The sequence below is a fragment of the Pongo abelii genome, chromosome 10 (assembly GCF_028885655.2).
Source record: "Pongo abelii isolate AG06213 chromosome 10, NHGRI_mPonAbe1-v2.0_pri, whole genome shotgun sequence".
Classification (NCBI taxonomy): Eukaryota; Metazoa; Chordata; class Mammalia; order Primates; family Hominidae; genus Pongo; species Pongo abelii.
In genome coordinates this window covers 9,102,986-9,116,038 of record NC_071995.2, presented here as the reverse complement: position 1 = coordinate 9,116,038, position 13,053 = coordinate 9,102,986, and the positions used below count along the sequence as shown (strand labels likewise).

Below are 13,053 nucleotides of genomic sequence, written 5' to 3'. Positions count from 1 at the left end.
AAGAAACAGTGAGAAAATCTACATAGCAGCAGATAGTACTCCCTGGGGCAATATACAATCACTACTTTTTCCTTTCCTCCGCCACTGCCAAGCCTGCACGTCCACAAGCTACCCTAAGGAAAATGCCAAATCCTCCTAATACACAACCAATCTTGATTTGTATCATTGCCATTTCCATGCTTCTTAAAGCATGGATGAATCTATGTGACGTACATTTTTCTTACAAATCCCAATTTACTGCAGCATCTCACACTTGGCCCCAGTTCTATGTGTTCATGTCGTTCCATATTCTGATCATTTCTGTCTCTGCCTCACATGGGGTGATAGGTCAGTGTGCAGCTGAAAGCCTCTCCAGCCTTCCTAGCTTCCCAAAATACAAAGGGAGAAGAATCCTATTGTATCTGTGGAAATGAGAGGCAAACCTTGTCTTGGACAGTGACTCCTAAAACTCTGGGTGAGTGACAGTACCCAAAAGGGCCTATCAATCAACAAGGATGGTGGCTGTCTGAGTACTTTTTTCATCATATTCTCTGTTTTCTTTGCCATAGATATAATTCTATAAAGTTAGTTTTTTCTCCTATTTCTATCCACAATGACCTCCTCCCACTGTTCTCACCCAAGCTAGTCCCCAGAATCACTGTCTTGGACATTGGCTACTTAGTGTACATTAACCTTGTGGGTTTTTTTTTTTTAGCCTTATTTTCTATTCTGGTCAATTATAAGTTTAAGGTGTAGCCCTTAAAGGTGATTGGACTATCAAAGTGGATACTCATGTTTTCAATATTGCTTGTTTCAGGGAATGTGAACTTCTCAGTGAGTGCAGTGGCAATGGAGTCCCTAGAACTCTGTGGAAATGAGGTTGCTGAGGTCCCTGAGATTAAAAGAAAAGACACAGTCATCAAAACCCTGTTGGTGGAGGTAACATATTTTTGCGAGTCCCTAACAACTGTAAGAATGCAACACCAGGTGGTCACTCTTGAGACAACAAAGAACCGTTAATATCATGCTCACAGAATACATCCTGTAAGACTAATGGAATTTCCTATCCTAAAAGCATTGCAGCAGACAACATTGCCAGCTATTGTAAATTTTTTTTCACAAATTATTTGAGTGCAATTTCCTTTTTTTTTTTGAGTTGGAGTTTTGCTCTGCTGCCCAGGCTGAAGTGCAGTGGCATGATCTCGGCTCACTGCAAGCTCTGCCTCCTGGGTTCATGCCATTCTCCTGCCTCAGCCTCCAGAGTAGCTGGGACTACAGGTGCTGGCTAATTTTTTTTATTTTTTTATTTTTATTTTTAGTAGAGATGGGGTTTCACCATGTTAGCCAGGATGGTCTCGATCTCCTGACCTTGTGATCCTCCCTCCTCAGCCTCTCAAAGTGCTGGGATTACATTGAGCGCAATTTCTTGATCTCCACCTATCTCCTAGGATTCACATATCTCTCGTACCCATTAGCTTTGATTTACTGCCCTTATTATCTCTTCCCATTTCCTCTCTACCACCCTCCCTGGTTCTTCAATGTTTTATGGATTTGTAATAATTCAAGAACAAGTAGGATGTTATGTTCTCACTTATAAGTGGGAGCTGAATGATGCAAACATATAGACACATGGAGGGGAGCAACATATATGGGACCTGTCTGAGGGTGGGAGTGAGAGAAGGGAGAGCATCAGGAAGAATAGCTAGTGGATGCTGGGCTTAATATCTAGGTGATGGGATGATCTGTGCAGCAAACCACCATGGCACACATTTACCTATGTAACAAACCTGCACAACCTGCACATGTCCCCTTGAACTTAAAATAAAAGTTGGAAAAAAAAGAGTAGGATGGTAAACATCATTCATGTAAACCCTACCCATCGAAGAAAGGAATCCATGGTTGTTCTCTTGTCACTGGGATGTTTCTATCTTTTCTCCTTTTCTTTCTTTTCATCCAAGGCTGAAGGTATTGAGCAAGAAAAGACTTTCAGTTCCATGACCTGTGCCTCAGGTAAGAGTCCATCCTCATAATCATAGTGAGATCAAAGCCACAAAGGGGTATAAACCTCAAGTTACAATGCACATTCATATTATCTCCCAGTTTTCAGAGTGTTCCATGAAAGGCAGCATAATACTAAATATTTCTTTATGTATGTTTTACAGATGAAGACATTGAGCCCAAGAGAGCAAGTTAATATGACTCAGGTGGTACAGACAGGACTAATACCTGGGCTTTCTTGGTTCATACGTAGCTCTTTTACCTGGATAGCCCAGTGGCTGCTCACTGACAAGCCCAGCTGCAGAAACTTAGAGTGTCCCAGGACGAGGTAGAAAGAGAGCAGGGTTGGCCGGGTGTGGTGGCTCACATCTGTAATCCCAGCACTTTGGGAGGCTGAGGCGGGAGGATGACTTGAGGTCAGAGGTTTGAGAACAGCCTGGCCAACATGGTGAAACCCTGTCTCTATGAAAAAAACAAAAATTAGCCAGGCCTGGTGGCGGGCGCCTGTAGTCCCAGCTACATGGGGGGCTGAGGCACGAGAATCGCTTGAGCCAGGCAGGGGGAGGTTGCAGTGAGCCGAGATCACACCACTGCACTCCAACCTGGGCAACAGAGTGAGACTCTGTCTCAAAAAAACAAACAACAACAACAACAACAAAAACTAAAGACAGCAGGGTCATGATAAGTTTGAATCCCAAGAGATAGTCTCTAAAACAGCTGCTGACAAAACATATAGCATTTTCTACCCATCTCACTAAAAATGTGTGTTTTCCGTGTCAGAAAATAATTTACATTTAACTTCATCATATCATTAAGAAGTAGTTGTAGTTTTATACAGCACTGCCACATTATTAGTTCTATGTCCACAGTGTATACAACACTGTATTTGTCATTTGAGAAGGACTAATTTAAGGTATATTCATGTTATCTATTTATAAACATGGGAATCCATTCAAATATTATATAGAGTAAGGGAGGCAGAAAAATAACTTGTATTATTATGGGTATAAGTCTTAATATTGCTACAAAAGTGGAGAGCGATTGTTCCCCCACTAAGTCTTAGGCTTCTTTTAGAAAGCTACTGAGCACAGCAATGCAAAAATATAGTTAAATGAGAAGAGGAAGGACTCTGGAAGTCACACAGTGCCAAAAGCAATTAGACTATCAAAGGTAGTCTCATCATTAAGTCAAATTCTTATTCCTTGCACCCAGAGTTCCACAAGGAGATATAATAATATTACTGCTAACTCTAATAATAAAATAACCGCAATAATAACAATTGCTCACATTCATTGAAATTGAATATGTTGCAGATACTGTTCCGAATGTTTTACATGTGTTTTTTCCTCAAATCATCACAATTTACCCAAGGTCACAAACCAGGACCAGTACCATATCCAGGGAGTGTGGCTCTGAAGCTCTCACTACATTATAATCACTAAATTATATTGTAATCATACGTGTCCTCCTTTAACATGGGCTGTCTGTTTCTAAAGGTGCTGATGGGTCTGAGCAGTTGTCCTTGAAGCTCCCATCAAATGTGGTCAAAGAATCTGCCAGAGCTTCTTTCTCAGTTCTGGGTGAGTCACCTTCCATTTAGTAAACCTGGGCCAAAAAAGTTGCCACTGTACATCTTATCTACGTATTTGTATTTGAATTATCAAGTTCTTGATAGCTGCTATTCTTTTTTTTTTTTTTTTTTTTTTCGAGACAGAGTCTTGCTCTGTCACCCAGGCTGGAGTACAGTAACGTGATCTCGGCTCACTGCAAGCCCGCCTCCTGGGTTCACGCCATTCTCCTGCCTCAGCCTCCTGAGTAGCTGGGACTACAGGCGCCCGCCACCACGCCCGGCTAATTTTTTTGTATTTTTAGTAGAGATGGGGTTTCACCGTGTTCACCAGGATGGTCTCGATCTCCTGACCTCGTGATCCGCCCGCCTTGGCCTCCCAAAGTGCTGGGATTACAGGCGATAGCAGCTATTCTTATTAGGATCCTGGAAGTCACACTCTGTGTATATAACTTTTCTCTTACCTAAATGATAGACTCTGAATATAAAAGCCATTTTTGTTAATAATGTTGGCTATTTATGAACTGAAATTATTCTGACATCTAATCTTTCACATTCCCCAGGTGACATATTAGGTTCTGCTATGCAAAATATACAAAATCTCCTCCAGATGCCATATGGCTGTGGAGAACAGAACATGGTCCTATTTGCTCCTAACATCTATGTCTTGAACTATCTGAATGAAACCCAGCAGCTGACGCAGGAGATCAAGGCCAAGGCCGTTGGCTATCTCATCACTGGTAAGTGAGACAGAGAAAAATTTACTCTGTTACTCTAATGAAACTTTTCCCAATTAAGCTTCAGTTATATCATCAAATATTAACCCATGATGATAATTTTTATGAAAACAATAATCTTCCCACACTCTAATAGGATGTTGTGTTTTGATATATCCGTAACATTCACAAAACTATGGCAGATCACAGGAGGTCATAAAGTGTCCATGGCTCTGGATGCATCAGCCTAAACATATGGATGGCCTGCCTTTCTTTAATGCTTCATGAACTGTCTGAAGCCTTCCATTTCAGGTTACCAGAGACAGCTGAACTACAAACACCAAGATGGCTCCTACAGCACCTTTGGGGAACAATATGGCAGGAACGAGGGCAACACTTGGTAAGAAAGAAAATCTATTCTGAGTTTCAACTATGAGTTCAGAACGTGCACATAGATTACCTGTCTTAGTCCATTTTCTGTTGCTTATAACAGAATACCTGAAACTAGGTAATTTATAAAGAAAATAAATTTATTTCTTACAGCTATGAAGGCTGATAAGTCCAAAGTCTAGGGGCCGCATCTAGTTGAGAGTCTTCTTGCTGGTGTGGACTCTGAGGAGTCCCACGGTGATGCAGGGCATCACATGACTAGAGGATTGAATGTGCTCACTCAGGTCTCTCCTTCTCTTCTTTTATTTTCTTTGTTTTACTTTGTAGAGACTGGGCTAGCATCTCCTCCTCTTCTTATGAAGCCACCAGTCCAACTCTCATGATAGCCCTTTAATCTAGGAACAGATTCATCCATTCATGAGAGCAGAACCCTCATGAGCCAATCACCTCTTAAAGGCTCCACCTCTCAATACTACCACATTGGGGATTAAGTTTTAACATGCGTTTTGGTGGAGAAACCATTTCTAAACCAAATTGTTACCTTATTTAATTCTTATAGCTATCCTGGGAAGTGAGAGTTATTAGCTTCATTTTACAGAGGAGAAAACTGATATTCAGTGTGGATAAATAAATGTGTCAGGAGCAAACATCTAATAAGTGGCAAAATTGAGAACACTTTTAGGTTGATTTTTTTAATCCAATATACCCAGACCCTCTTCCTTCTCATGTTGCTAAGGGAACATTATAAGTTTGTAACTTCCCCTTTAAATTGTTGCTCAGCCCTAAAAGGTGTTAGAAAAATGCTAGAAAAAACCACAACCATTACTGGCAGAGCATACCTTACTACCTTCTACTAGATAATATCCTTTCTCTCTCTCTTTGTAGTTTTACCACACAGGCAAACACAGGGGAAAAAAAGTGGAAGGGCAGGATGATGGAGGAAATATTTACTGAAGCAGAACATTAGAAGTTAGCTGATTAGAGTTAAAACTACAAAAAGTAAGCTAAGAAATCTAGGAAAGGAAATAAATGCATAAAGCCCACAGTGTAAAAGCAAATGCCTTAGTTAACCAACCAAGAAAACTAGAAGGAACCTGAATCCCTAAAGTGGCATAGAAATGCTTTAGGAAGCAAGCACAAGTTGGTAATGAATTGAACAACATGTGGCAGCAAAAAAAAAAAAAAAGAAAAAAAAAGAAATGTCCAAGCTAAAAAGAAAAAGTCTCCAAACTCTCAGTACTAGCTGATTGACTTTCTTGGGGGCACACTGTGATGGGGGAGCCTGTGTGTACAAAACAGAGCAGTAAAATGCTCAATGAAAAGAGCCTCAGCACCGCATTTTTCCTCCCCCTAGGCTCACAGCTTTTGTACTGAAGACTTTTGCCCAGGCTCGATCCTACATCTTCATTGATGAAGCACACATTACCCAATCTCTTACGTGGCTCTCCCAGATGCAGAAGGAGAATGGCTGTTTCAGGAGCTCTGGGTCACTGCTCAACAATGCGATAAAGGTGAACTGTTCCACGAACTTCTGAGCCTATGACACACATCAACATAACATCCCCCAGGGGTGAGGGGAAGAAGGAGGCACAAGGAAATTGCAAAGATGAAGTCCTGGATGATGTGGGATGGCATCAGGGAAAGAGTATTAAACCTTCTACAGAGAAGGAAGAAATTGGGCCGGATGCAGTGGATCACACGTAGAATTTTCAGCACTTTAGGAGGCCAAGGCAGGTGGATCACTTGAGCCCAGGAGTTTAAGACTAGCCTGGGCAACATAGCAAGACCCAGTCTCTACAAAAAACATTTTACAAAATTAACCAGGCATGGTGGCCTGTGCCTGTAGTTGCAGCTACTCGAGAAGCTGAGGCAGGAGAATTGCTTGAGCCTAGGAGCTTGAGGCTGCCATGTGTGATAGTGCTACTGCACTCCAGCCTGAGCTATAGAGCAAGACCCTGTAGAGAGAGAGAGAGAGAGAGAAGGAAATGGTATACTTTGAATGGAAACAGATACTGAGGAGCATTTCCATCAAACAACAGAAGAGAATATACTAACACTTGGCATTGGAATTAATCAAATCAATGTTGTATTCACAGGGAGGTGTAGAAGATGAAGTGACCCTCTCCGCCTATGTTACTATTGCCCTTCTGGAAATTCCTCTCCCAGTCACTGTAGGTACCAGCTCAATCCCATTCCCTACCATGAAAACTGTAGACCTGCTGTCTGGAATGCCACCCTGCTAAGGGCTGAGTCTCAAGTCTCTTTTGGTTCAATGATGAGGGATTTCTCAGACTGATAAGCTCTTTGGTTGATGTATTAAGAGGGATTTACACTTGCCCAGTAATGCCCTTAGACTATGTATCAAAACCAATCCTAAAAACAGGTTCTCTAGTCTTATTCTTTAAGATTGAACTATAAAGTGAAGAGATCGAAATATTTTTCTATTTAAATTTGATGAATATCTAGCTGTCTGCCTATCTGTCTGAAATTCATTAATAACATCTGACTGTCAATATCCAGCTCTCGGCTTGCTCTGCCCTCTATTCACCCTAGTTTGACACAACCACATTTTGCCTTTACAGCACCCTGTTGTTCGCAGTGCCCTGTTCTGCCTGGAGTCAGCCTGGAATGTAGCAAAGGAGGGGGCCCATGGGAGCCACGTCTACACCAAGGCATTGCTGGCCTATGCTTTTTCCCTACTGGGAAAGCAAAATCAGAATAGAGAAATACTGAACTCACTTGATAAGGAAGCTGTGAAAGAAGGTAAGAGCACTTATAAGTGGGAGCTGAACAATGAGAACACATAGACACAGGGAGGGGAACAGCACACATTGGGGCCTGTCTGGGAGGTGCAGAGAGGAAGAGCATCAGGATAAATAGCTAATGCAAGCGGGACCTAATAACCAGGTGATGGGTTGATAGATGCAGCAAACCACCATGGCACACCTATGTAACAAACCTACACATCCTGCACATGTACCCCAGAACTTAAAATAAAATAAAATTTAAAAAATAAATAAATAAATAATAAAAGTTTTTTTAAAAACTGTGCAAAAAAAAGGTGAGAGCAAACAGCAAATGGTACCAAATTTCCATTTCCATTTATACTGATTCTACAAAAAGAAGAGAAATATATTCCTGCTGAAATCCACAAGCTTCATTTGTAATTCCTTAGCCAAGTCATACATTGTGAGATCAGAGCACCTCTTATAAAACTATCTTCTCTCGAATTGCATATGTTATACAGAATAGAACATAATAGATATAATGCTGCAGGTAAATTATGCAATTTTATTTCTACTTGCTAAAACCAATATAATAGACAAATAAATTCATTTTCTCATGATTTCTGCCTACGTACTTGAATGAAAAGAGGTATAACAGCTCTTCCATACCCCCCAAATGCCCACCCAATGCCATCCTGGCTGCACCATGCTCACTTCACGCTCTGGGCTCCTGCTAAGCTAGTGCTGCTGTAGTCTCCTTTCAGCTACCATCATAATTATCTACCAGGATCTCATCAGCCATGCTGAGATATTCTCTGACATTTACAAGATCCAGAGATGGAGGAAGGACTGTGCCTGGAGGTGGAGGGGAAGATGGTCAGTAGGACGAAGGGTGACATTGATGACTCGCTTATTGGTGGAAATGCCTTCACTGAAGTTACCTAAGGTGAAGGTACTGGAAGCAGAGTAATCATTGGTGTTGATATTGTCATGAACAATCACTTGCAGGAACCAACTTCACAAAAGAAGCCTACAAGAAGCACATCAAAGCTGACATAAAATCAAAGACAAACTTAAAGAATGGAGACCAGAAACAGTAAAACCTTTTATAACAGGAGCTGCAGAACAAATCAAGCACACTCTTGCTAATCTCAAAAACTACCAGTTCTTCACTTGATCTTAGCCAAAAGGTCAAGAAGCAATAAAAACTACCTGTTCTTTATTAGTGAAAACATGAACCCATATGGCATGGTGCCTCTGCTGGACTACCATGAGGATGGTGTGACTCCATAGATGATTTTCCATGGTTTAGAAATGGAAAAATGTTAAAAAAATTTGGCAGTTACTTTGGATGTATCACCTGTCATCATAACTAGCTTCTGCTTGTCATCCACACAACACCAGGACTTAGACAGGTGAAACTGATACCATCTTGAGATCTTCATTTATTTTGACCATGATTTATTTGGAGCAGAGGCATTGTTTTTAAGGAAAAATGTCGTAAAGGTTGTCTAAAAATAAAATGCATTCAAACTCATTTGAAAGAGTGTCGTTTAGTTTAGTACGTATTTAAACTCAATCTGTCTTGTAGTGTTCTTGGAGAAACTAGAGTCTGGTTGTAGACCGCTACTAGAAAGAATACGACTGCCATGACATAACTTCTGCAGTGGAAACTATTTCTGAGGCTGGAGTACAAAAAAAAAAAAAAGAAAGAAAGAAACAGGAATCAAAAGTTTTAATTCTGAGTTGAATTAACGGGAAAGAACATGCTTATAGCAGTGCCAACATTTGAAGTGGAGCCTTATACATTTCATCACCTACAGTGGAAGTAGTTAACTCTGGAAGAGGTTACCAAAAGAACAAAAAGGGACTGATTCGGTTGGGGAGAAAAAAAAGAAAGAAAAGAGGTACAACAAAAAGAAAGAAAATGCAATAACATTTTCAAAGTATTTTTATCTCTATTTGCCTTTTAGAATTATGCTAGAAAAATAAATTTTCAAGAGCTTCAGCTTAAAAAAGATCAACTTAAAGAGAAAGTAAGAAGAGCACTCTCAGGGAAAGTAGAAAGGTTTTATATTCTAGTCTATACTGCAATTCTCAGGAAATATCACAAACGGTAAAAGAACTCTCTCTACCACTTTTCTCTTTCATCAGTCCAACTAAAATAACAATGGAGAGATTGGTGAGTATGCTCTATGCTTCTTCTTCCATCAACCTACCCTACCTTCATCCCACAGGACTAAATCAAGTTCAGCATAGACGTGTGAGTTGTGAGTTTTAGGAGTTTATGACAAAGAAGACCTTGCTTCTCCTGTATTATTTTCAGCTCCATGTATTATGAATGTGCATTCTCTTATCTACCAGTTATAATTACTTATTTACGAGTTACAATTATCTCCTTTTTCTCACCCTTAAGACAACCTCGTCCATTGGGAGCGCCCTCAGAAACCCAAGGCACCAGTGGGGCATTTTTACCAACCCCAGGCTCCCTCTGCTGAGGTGGAGATGACATCCTATGTGCTCCTCGCTTATCTCACGGCCCAGCCAGTCCCCACCTCAGGGGACATGACCTCTGCAACCAACATTGTGAAGTGGATCATGAAGCAGCAGAACTCTCAGGGCGGTTTCTCCTCCACCCAGGTCAGTGGTTCCCAAAGAGTCTTCTCTCCAGGTTCACTTGGTAATTGGGAGGCTTAAAAGTAGAACAGTTAATGGAAAAGAGAAGGCAATTATTAAATCATTGAAGAAGTATTTAGGAATATTTGAGGACCATGAAAATTTAAAGGAAAGACTTAAGACATCCCCCATAACACTTTTCACTAAGCCCTATGTTAATATATTAGCAACATGGAGACTTACAACGAGCATCTTTACCCTCTAAAGCCATGCTATTGTCATTGGACACATTCTAGACCAGAGTTTTTCAGCATCAACACTATTGACATTTGGAGCCACATCATCATTGTAAAACGAGCTATCCTCAGCCTTATAAAATGTTCAATAGCATCCCTGGCCTCTCCCCATTAGATGCCAGTAGCACCCCACGTCCAATTGAAACAAGAAAAAATTTCCTCCAGTTGGGAATCAACGTTCCAGACATCTTCAGAATCTAACAAGAAATCCTCTAAGATGTGTCCCGCCAAAAATGTGTGATTAAAAGTACAGTGACTAAGTAGAATCCACTTTGATCTTTTCGGAATGAGAAGTTCCATTTCAACTACTCCAAGGAACTCAGCCTCTTCACTCCTTTCTACTTTCCCTGAGAGTGCTCTTCTTACTTTCTCTTTAAGTTGATCTTTTTTAAGCTGAAGCTCTTGAAAATTTATTTTTCTAGCATAATTCTAAAAGTATTTTATCGAGAGTATAAATGATTGTGTTAAACACCCAGAGTGTCTGGCTTTTTCCTCCTACATGTCTTCTTTCAACAGTTAGGATCTCCATAGTGAAACTTTTGTTTTTCAGAGAGATTAGGTGGGGGAAATAAAAACAAGCTAGAGGAAGGTAAAAAGAAACTCAAGAAAGTGCAACTTGTCTCATACCATTTTCATGTACAGTAAATTTTTATCACTCTTCCATCTAACTGGTCAATCATCTACTTAAAAATGGTCACTATTTTTGTCTTAACTTCTTAGTTTTAGACCTATTCTTTGAAGGACATATCCAAAAGGACTGTTGATGAAAATAAACTGTGAAATTAATAAACATTATTAGCCTTTTATTTCATTTGGAGAAACTACAGAATGATTTTGATAATGCCTGAAAGGCAGAGAAAAAGGAAAGGCAATTAGTGAAGATCTACTTTAGGGGTAAAAAGCCAGCTTCCCTCATGGCAGGCTAACACAGACTTTGGGAGAAAATCCCAGATGCCAAAAATTTACTCTCTGGGGCGGTTGTCCACTCATCTCTTCCAGGACACAGTGGTGGCTCTCCATGCCCTGTCCAGGTATGGAGCAGCCATTTTCACCAGAACTGAGAAAACTGCACAGGTCACCGTTCAGGATTCACAGACCTTTTCTACAAATTTCCAAGTAGACAACAACAACCGCCTGTTACTGCAGCAGGTCTCATTGCCAGAGGTCCCTGGAGAATATGTCATAACAGTAACGGGGGAAAGATGTGTGTATCTTCAGGTGAGGCTCCAAGGTTATATGGGTGAGAGTCAACTTTAAACTTGCCAGTTGAAATGGAAACTCTGTTCCTTCCTTCCTGGGAAAGTAAAGGGCACCTCTGGAGACGTTAAGTAATGAGGAAGTGAGGGGTCCCAGAAAAAGAGAGAAACTGATAGTGTCTTTGCTGTTTCACAGACATCCATGAAATACAATATTCTTCCAGAGAAAGAGGACTCCCCATTTGCTTTAAAAGTGCAGACTGCGCCCCAAACTTGTGATGGACACAAAGCCCACACCAGCTTCCAGATCTCCCTGACCATCAGGTAAGACGTTCTGACCTAATCACCTATCTTTGGCCCAAAAGCAACTTGGAATTAACAGAAATTAATAGTCCATTTGGAAGCTATGTTATTAGATTAATATAATTTAGAATTGATATATCTATAAATGAATTTAGCCTTTTATCATTATGATGTGATCCTTTCTCTACTAAAAATATAAAAGTAATATATACCAAATAACAAACGAACTGTATAGATGAGGTGTGCAAAAACCATAGATATGTTAAAAATGCCAATTAGCAAGATTCACCACCAAAGATTTTGATTTGATAGTTTTGGGGTGATGCTTAAACATCTGTAATTTTAGCAAGTGGTAGATCTGATGTATATTCATGTGTCCAATGTCAATGTTGCACATATCCAGGGAACACAGACCTTTGTAGAATATTGTTGGGGACAACTTCTTGAAGACAGACAGGCTTAAAGTGGTTTTTGAAAGCAGAAATTTGGCTTTCTTTCACGTATAAAACCCTAACTTCTTTTTTCTTTGACACTACAGTTACACAGGAAACCGTCCTGCTTCCAATATGGTGATTGTTGATGTAAAGATGGTATCTGGTTTTATTCCCCTGAAACCAACAGTAAAAATGGTAGGTGTATTTTAATCCTAATAGACTTCATACAAAAGTATGTTCTGTATCCCCAAACTAAGACCATACCAATATCAAAACCATGTTAACATCATCCTGCCTCAAAAAAAATATTTTTCCCAAACCCAGGAAGTAAATGAACTATTTACTTGGCCGTAAGCTAAGGGACATATGTGATACCAGAGAAATGCACAAGGAGTACCTATCCTTAGGCCACTCATAGTTTAGTTAGGAATTTAAAGCACATGAGCACAAAACAATAAAACCACTCAAAAAAGATAGGATATGGTTTAAATCCCAAACTGACTGATATGCACTAAAAATTTGGGAAGGGAAAAAATCAACGTGAACTAAAATTATGAAAGATGCCAGAGGCTCTAATGTGTTACTTGGATATTGAAGAATTGTGGAACTCCTGACCTGAAAACAATTAGCTTTCTTCTCTTCAGAGAATGACCATTTGTCCTTTATTACAATCTGCTCTAGATCTCACAGCATTCTCACATCTGTTCTCTAACTTTAACTAAAGTTTTCTAATTCTCTCCAGCTTGAAAGATCTAGCTCCGTGAGCCGGACAGAAGTGAGCAACAACCATGTCCTCATTTATGTGGAACAGGTGAGGGCTCTGACATCCTGG

The 13,053-nt window shown here is 40.2% G+C and overlaps 1 protein-coding gene and 1 pseudogene across 1 annotated transcript in view; both read left to right on the top strand.

The window, feature by feature from the left end:
* Nucleotides 1-13,053, top strand: part of LOC100444401 (PZP alpha-2-macroglobulin like) — a 59,972-nt gene that overhangs the window by 44,161 nt on the left and 2,758 nt on the right. Inside the window, exons 20-33 of the mRNA XM_002822875.2 lie at nt 328-454; nt 797-918; nt 1,938-1,989; nt 3,474-3,557; nt 4,108-4,284; nt 4,573-4,660; nt 6,005-6,161; nt 6,747-6,821; nt 7,233-7,413; nt 9,793-10,016; nt 11,288-11,506; nt 11,681-11,808; nt 12,326-12,416; nt 12,964-13,032. Coding sequence (XP_002822921.2) covers nt 328-454; nt 797-918; nt 1,938-1,989; nt 3,474-3,557; nt 4,108-4,284; nt 4,573-4,660; nt 6,005-6,161; nt 6,747-6,821; nt 7,233-7,413; nt 9,793-10,016; nt 11,288-11,506; nt 11,681-11,808; nt 12,326-12,416; nt 12,964-13,032 — 1,794 coding nt within the window. The remainder of the gene's footprint in view (nt 1-327; nt 455-796; nt 919-1,937; nt 1,990-3,473; nt 3,558-4,107; nt 4,285-4,572; nt 4,661-6,004; nt 6,162-6,746; nt 6,822-7,232; nt 7,414-9,792; nt 10,017-11,287; nt 11,507-11,680; nt 11,809-12,325; nt 12,417-12,963; nt 13,033-13,053) is intronic.
* On the top strand, nt 8,155-8,705 carry LOC103891968 (translationally-controlled tumor protein-like; annotated as a pseudogene).